The 7,864-nt window shown below is 58.0% G+C and overlaps 1 protein-coding gene across 1 annotated transcript; it reads left to right on the forward strand.

Annotated features, from left to right (window-relative positions):
* Window positions 1–7,367: 7,367 nt before the first annotated feature.
* Window positions 7,368–7,660, forward strand: NGA_2116210 (lysine ornithine decarboxylase; the record flags this gene model as incomplete). The annotated part of the gene is made up of 1 exon (XM_005854803.1): window positions 7,368–7,660. A coding segment is annotated over exon 1 (291 nt), but the record flags the coding sequence as incomplete, so codon positions are not given.
* Window positions 7,661–7,864: the final 204 nt, after the last annotated feature.

The following is a 7,864-nucleotide window of genomic DNA, read 5'->3' on the forward strand; positions in this document are numbered from 1 at the left end:
GGGAACGAGGAAGGGAAGGAGGAGGGGAAGGGCGAAGAAGTGGAGGAGGCGGGAGGAGGAGGAGGGAAGGACATGGCCCGGAGGGAGGAAAGGAAGGTGAGGGAGAGGTGGAGGACGTGAAGGAGGGCGGGAAGGATCCCTTCCTCGAGTACGACGAGGGAGAGCGTCTCCTTGTACGAAAGGTGGGAAATGAAACCTCCCCCCTCGCCCTCCTCTCCCCCCTCGCCCTCCTCTCCCCCCTCGTTGTCTGTACCCGGTCCCGCCACCTCCTCAGCCGAGAAAAAGACGCCCGCCCTACCTTCCCCTTGTCGCTGGGTCCCTTCCTTCCTCCTCACCCTCCCCGAGCCGACCCCGGACCTTCTCCTCCACCGGCCTTTGTGGCCCCTGGCCTCGCCAGCACGGCCGATACCGTCGCAAATGTTGTCGATGTCAACCCTTGTCCACGGATACCGGGGGAGAGCATCCCACCCTCCCTCCAGACCTCTCTCCCTCCTTCCTTCGAACCGCTTGCACCAAAGCGGGCACACAGCTGCCATGCGTTCGAAAATTTGAATGGTGGATACCAGGCTGCGCAGCAGAAAGTAGAGGGCTGGGTCATATGTTGTGGTGTGTCGACCACTCCCCCCCCGTTCGTCCCCTCCCCGTCGGCGCCAGACAGATTCAAGTACCCGGAGCAGGGCAAGAAGGAAGGATACCAAAAAATGCGCGAACGCGGGCCCGTGGCAGTGGAGGAGGACGCGTCGGTTGTGTCGAAAGCTTAGGAGTCCTTGGAGGAGCTCCAAGAGGGAGAGCAGCCTCTCTTGGCTTCGGGCCTGTCGTTCGCCCTTGACTCCCGACGTTCCCGCGAAGGGAGGGGAGGGGGAGGGGGAGGGAGGGGACGAGACGGTCCACTCCGTGAGAGTGAGGCAACAAGCCCGCAAGTCCTGCATCTGATGCCGGAGAATCTCGAGCTCGTAATCGCGCCAGTGGTCCGGTGGGGGGGGGGACGACGGGGATGCTGCGATGGGGAGGGAAGGATTGAAAGGAGGAGTAGGCGCGGTGCGTCCCGCCCCAGGCGAGGGCGAAGCAGGGGGAGGCGCAGCCAGGAGATCGACAAGAATCGAACACAGGAGGACGGTCACAAGCTTGGGATGGCCCTCGGCGTCACGGAAGGTGGGAGGGACGAGGGTGGCGAGGCCCGGGTTGGCTGTGTGGGAAACCTTTGCGGACGCTCGTTCTGGGCCCCCTCCCTCTCCTCTTTGCTCGACTAGCGCCATTCTTTTGGTTTCCGCCGTTTTAAACCCTTCTTGTGGCCCCTCTATCTGGGCCTTGGGTGTCCGCGGCCCCTCTTGATGCTTTCCATCCGCCTGCTTTTCCTTTGTCTGGGTCTGTTCTGTCCTGGCCAGGGGTGTTTCGATTGCGGCCATGAAAGTCATCGCGAATGGCAGGAGCACGTCCGCTTTGTCTTCCACCGACAGCCGCGCGTCCGCGAAGGCTTCTTCGAAAGATTGCCACTGCACGAGCAATTGTTGCCCTATTTCATCACGGCTGAAAGCATACTCAATAGTGGGTGGGACGGACTCATCGACGGAGCTCTCCAGGTTGGTAGGAAGGCAGGAACGGCTCATGCCGGCGGTCGTACTGCTCGACAAGCGCGGTGAGTGGTCCCTGCCCCCCTGCTTTTCTTGCTTTGGTACTTTGGAGGATAAAAGACCGGTCAAAAAATCCATGCTGAGGTCGGGGACGAGGATGTGATCAGGGACCGGAAAGAGTTGGTCTTAGGTACGTCATGCCGTGATTGTCGGCCTCCGCCTGTGTTGCAACATTACGTTGGAAAATGGACTACAGTGGGCGGATAGTTATGTTTGAACTCCGATGAGGACTGGCAGAAGTCGCCCTCACGTGATGTTCAGGACGTTATGTTCCTGAAATGCGGTAAACGAGACGGCATTGAGGACTCGCTAAACCTCCCCCCTCTTCAGGCAACGGGTCTCAAGGAATTAGAACCACGCAACCTCCATGAAATCAAGTGCATTGACGGCTATGAAATAAATAAGGGGAGTAATAGGGACCATGTCTTTTCCCCTTGTTGTCGCGGGGGAAAGCAATCCCCATATATTAAATTGGCTGCGGCGTGGTTTTCCGGAAAAGGCTGGTATTTTGCTTTTTCTCAGCAGTTTTCTCGAATTACGAAACCCTATAAGGCGCCACATTTAGATTTCACGACAGAAAAGTTTTCATCATACTTTTATCATTTTGCAGGGAGCAACGTGCTGTAGGACAGCTTGTATTCCTGCCACTTGCTCTCGCGGCAAAAGTCATGCCGTCAGCCCTATGGATCCACTACCCATCCATCACAGTATTTATCGGTCTAATGAATGTCCTAGCCATTCCGCTCTATGAATAAAGCCTGCCCACCTTCATTCCCTTTATCCGTCGGACCCATCCTCCTCCAAGAGTACCATCACTTCCATAGCCAGGCCTGCTGGGGAACTCGGACACTCAGACCGAAAGCGGATGCAGCGTGGAAAGCGATTCGGTAGGAGGGGCCCAGGAGAGGAAAAGTAAATAAAACGATGATGATCTTGATCTTGGGGGGACGGGTGAGGGGAGAGGGAAGGAGGAGGAGTAGAGGAGCGTTTGAGGGTAGGAATGAATGAGTTGGAGGGAGGAGGGAGAAAGGGAGGAGGAAGGCTGGGGAAGGAAAATGAAGGGAGTGAAACAAGGAAGAAAGTTGAGAAAGGATGGATCGGAAGGAAGAAATGCTCCCTCTTAAGCCTTTGCCTTCAACCCTCTCGAGAAAACCGCTATCAGGCCTCGTTCCCGCTCCACCCTGCCTAAATTCCTCAAACCCCTACCTGCCACCGTGCGTGGCCCTCCAAAGGCGCGAGGAAAGCCCAGCAATAAGCAGCGAATAAGACAAGGAAATTGGCATAGCCCTTGACTCTACTCAAAGCGAGTTGAAAATTCGCCGGGAGAGAACGGCGTTCATCGGGGATGGGCCATGGGCTTGTTGCAGTTGAAGCTTGGCTCAAAAAGGCCCGTCATGTAGGAAAATGCTCGTTCCAAGCCGTCCATGACCCCAATTTCAGGCTTCTATGACCTGGAAGTAAATAACGGTAGAGGGATGTGATTTTTCTTTCTGGGGTGTCAACGTTGCGGGGCTAGCTCGTGAGCACACGTAATATGCATCACGGCGAAGAGACATGGCTGTTCAGAGGCCACGGGAGAAATGGTCATTTATGGTCAATGTTCGCAGGTCGTGGGGAGAAAAAAAGAAATAGGAGACGAACCTCAAGTGAAGAATTGGCTGCCGTGGAGTTCACTGTCGGGATATAGTTATTTCACGACGAGAATTTGTCGAAGAAGAAATAAGCGAGAGCCTCTTAGCACACAACCTTCGCGAGGGGCGAGTCGAAACTTGCGACATGAAAGGAAATAAACCTGCACGCGTCGCGATAAATCCACTCGGAACAGAGTTTCCCCCCAAGAAACATGTTTCCTCACAATCGTATGCTTACCTTTGTACAAAGCTGGCGTGGCTGGGGTGGTTTTATTGTCGGGCGAGGGAGGGGAGGGATGGAAAGGACGAATTTGGGTGACGCCATCCCCCGGCCACTTCCTTCCTTAGGCTTAATGCGCCACCACCACCGAGTCATCGCGACGTGCGTGCGTGCGGGGGTCATGCCCGTGCATGGGGGTGTTATGTGTCGTGTGCCCATGGCTCTGGTGCGCTTGCGTGGTCAATGTGATCCTTCACGTCGCCTCTTGCATCTCCACATCAACTCGGCCCGGCCTGTCCTGAGCGTACCCCTCCTACAAGTTGTCTCACCATCATAATCGGCACACGCACACACATACACAGACGGTACAGACCTCCCTGTCGAGAAAATATGTCTTTTCAATCCACAGGCGTTCCCCCAGCGCCAACCCCCTCCTCTGTCTCGGGCCCCGGCAGCGGGGGGGGGGCTGCCCCTTCCCTTCCCTCCCTGTACGCCCCCTTAACCCCGTCCGAGAAAACCTACTACGATCAGCTCTTCGCCATTGCCGACACGGAAGGCACCGGCCAACTCCAAGGCATGCACGCCGTGAATTTTTTCAAACTTTCCGGCCTCGACGTCTCCCTGCTCAAGAACATATGGAGCCTTGCCGATGCCCGACAACGGCATTTCCTCGCCCGTGAGGATTTTTACGTCGCCCTCCGCCTCATTGGCTTGGCCCAAAACGGCATCGCTCCCACCCGAGAAAAAATCCAGGAAACAGCGACCGCGCCAGTGCCTTACGCTCGCTTTTCCAACGTCCCGCTCGCCCCGCCCCCCCCCCCCTTCGCCGGCTACCGCCACCCCCCCCCCAGAACCCGGCCAACCCCTCCCGGTCGCCTGCCCTCCCTTCCTCTCTCCAAGGAGACGGCTATGCCATGTCCAGCGAGGATCGGGCCCGGTACCTGAACCATTTCGGGCCGTGCGACGTGAACGGCGACGGCTTCGTGGACGGGCCCCAGGCGGTGGAGCTTTTTTCCCGGTCGGGCTTGGACCGAAGCGTCTTGGGCAGAGTCTGGGACCTGGCGGACGCGGACAAGGACAGTCGGCTGAGCCCCGGGGAGTTCGCGGTGGCCATGCACCTGATCGTCTGTATCAGCAAGCGGGGCCTCCCTGTCCCCGAGCGCCTCCCCCCCTCCTTGACCTCCTCCCTTTCCCCTCCCCCCGCTCCTTCCGCCCCGGCCCCCAACGCCGCTGCTGTACCTTCCCCTTCCCCCCCCGCCCCCGCTCGCACCCATTCCCTTCCTCAACATGCAACTGCGAGCACCCCAGAGGCCACGCCCTCCCTGACCGCCTCCCCCGCCACCGCCCCCCTCATGGGCCAATCCCTTCCCGCCTCGTCCTTGGCCGGTTTGGGCTCCACCCTCTCCGAATCGACCCGCCCACCCTCCACTTCCCTCTCGGCCACGGGCACCCTACCCCCCTCGGGTAACGGCGAGGAGGGCCTGGGCGGGGCCGTGGCGGGCGTGCAGGCATTGGCGCAAAAGTTGAAAGCGGAGCACATCGCGCTCAAGGCCTCCGTGGATACGAACCAAGCAGACGCAGCGCGGGCGCAGGAGACGCTCGCCAAGACCTTGGAGGAAGTGACGGGCCTCCAGGGAGAGCTCTCGAGGCTGCGTCAGCTGGCTGCGACAGCTGACGAGGAACAACGGCAAATCTTCCAGTCCTTGGGGGCGGCCCGCAAACATCGGGAATTGTTGTTGGGGGAGGTGGAAAAAGCCCGAGCCGAGGTGGACCGGTTGCAGGCACAGAAATCCTCCCTGGTGGAGGAGATGGCGAGCCTAAAGGTGGAAGCGAGCAGTGTCCAAGCCAGTAGGGAGGGGATCGCGGCGTTGGCTGAAGAGCACCAGGGCGAGGCCGAAGCCGCCCAAGCAGAGACGACGTTGCTCCATTCGCTACTCTCTGCCATGGTGGGGACAAGTGCCCGGGTGGGGAGGGAGGTGGAGGGTCTGAAGGGAGAGGTGGAGGGTGCTCGGGCCTCCCTGAGGGCAGCGCACGCCCGGGCAGAGGCCCAGAAAGACTCCTTGCTGCGGGCGCGACAGGAGCGGGAGGCGGCCACGGCGGAGCGGCATGCCGCCATCGTCCGGCTGGCATCGGGGGAGTCGGGCAAGCCCTCGAGGCCCGTGCCATTGCCTTCCTCCGAACCTGTCCCGTCGTCCACCGCCTCCTCCCTCCCTCCCTCCCCTCCCCCTCCTCCCCCTCCTCCTCATGCCAACCTCTCTCCCTCCCTCCAAGGTCCCGCTGCTTTGCCCCGAAGGTCGCCTCCTCCTCCTCTCTTGGCTCCTCCGTCTCCTCGCACCCGTCCCAGACCCATTCCCCCTCCGGTCCCGCCAACTCCACCTTCGGCAGCTCTTCGGCCTTGCCTGTTAAGGAAACTGCAACCACATCCCCCGCTTCCGCGCCTTCTACCGCAGCCACCGCGGGAACAGATGACCATGTCAAAGCCTTGAGCGACGGTTTCGACGACAATTTCGGGGCGCACGTGACCGCGGCAAGCTTCGAGGCAGACGGGAACTCGAAGCATCCCAACCAAGGAGGCTTTGGAGGCGGGAGAGACGACGATTTTGATTTCCCCGCGCCCGAGGCCGGTGGGATGGCGGGCATCGGCGGCATCTCCGACACCTTCCCTGCTCCAGAAACGATGCAGGCCCAGGCTGCGGGCACCACGCGGGCTGAGACAACGTCCTCCACGGGCGGGAAAGGGAGTGTGATGAGCAGCGATGCCTTCGCCTCGGACCCTTTCGCCTTCCCTGACGACGATGCTTTCGGTTCCTCCCTCCCTTCTTCCTCCCTGCCCCCCCCGGCAGCCGCTCCTGCAGAGGGGAAGAAGGATGATGTGAACGACGCCTTCAGTTCGAATGCTTTCGACAAGTTTTAAATATGTAGAGACGGCCAAAGACGAAAATTTGCCGTTCAGGGGGGTTGTGGTCCAAAAAGTGGACGTCATACCGAGCAGAAAAGGCGCCAAAAAAGCAACTAACATGTTCGTGACCCTGGATGCATGTGTCCAAAGGAGACCACTACCGAAGCGATCGACTCTTAAAAGGAAAAGAATGGCCTAGGGCGGTGGCGTATGGTAAGGTGGTTCTTACTTGGCTCCATCGCACACCTGGAAATCGTTCAACCATGGTGCATAAGTTGCTTTCTGACTTGTAGTTTGGGCTTTTTGGGTGTGTGGGCAGGATGTGACGGCGCGCGTAATGCACAAAAATGTGCGGCGAGAATGGGCCACACACCAGCAGAAGTAAGCATATGGGAATGAAATATGATACTTTCATCGAAGAGTCACACTTGACCGCTACAGAGTTCATATCGTCTTAGCCTTCTGCGTGTTCAGCTGAAAATCCTAAATTGTACCCGCAATGGGTTAAATATTGAGCAAACTGTCTCAAGTCACCATTCCCAATCTTGTCATCCTCTGTTCCCGGATCATGATCGACACATGCGAATGTCAACTCCACAGGCGAGGCGCCCGGTGGCTGGCATTGATGTTCAGCACCCATTCCCGATTTTGCATAGAAAATACATATCCTGATGGAAACTAAAGAGCGCTTATTTAAACTCGTTATTGTACGTGGTTGCGACTTGACGTCTGCATTTCTTTGTCTTTTGGCCTCGATGGGAAGCAAGGGGGGAGGAGGTTAATGCTCCGCTCCGCTTGAGCACAGGGGACAAGGAGAGGGTTCTCAACACAAAACAATATGTTTAGTGACAGAATTGATATCTCTCTCTGGTAGTCTCGAAGTAAGGCGCTCGCCTCTGTCATATCAGGGGAGACCATGACTTTTAGTTTCCGTGTACATACACAGGCTGAATTCCTATGACCGACAAACAGCAAGAACAAGAGTGACATGGCTGCTGCCTATAAGTCCTCGAAGGTAGGTGCTGTCTTACGTACTTTGCAAAAGCAAGGTGTTCTTCAACCCTCTGAGGCTCGCAAAGGGGAAGATGTCATCCTGGCCTACGACCTTGACGCCTTGGAAGCAGGTTTTCGGAGCCTCACGGAGGCTTTCCCGGCTCATTTTCTCCATTGCTACGCGATGAAAGCCGCCCCCATGGGATTCATTGTTGAAAAAGCCATCCAGGCAGGGCTTGGTATCGAAGCGGCTTCCATTTTGGAGGTGGAAAATGCCCTTTTGCACGGGTGCCAGCCCGCCAACATTGTCTTTGATTCCCCTGCCAAGACCTTTCGGGAACTTGACTATGCCCTTTCCCTGGGAATCCATATCAACGCCAACACTTTCGAAGAAATCGACCGCATTGCGTCCATCCTCTCTGAGCCTACACCTTCGCACGCACCGCCACGCTATCCCCCTTCTGTGGGCCTCCGCATCAACCCCCTTGTC

The sequence above is a fragment of the Nannochloropsis gaditana genome (genome assembly GCF_000240725.1).
Source record: "Nannochloropsis gaditana CCMP526 unplaced genomic scaffold scaffold378, whole genome shotgun sequence".
In the NCBI taxonomy this organism is placed as follows: domain Eukaryota; class Eustigmatophyceae; order Eustigmatales; family Monodopsidaceae; genus Microchloropsis; species Microchloropsis gaditana.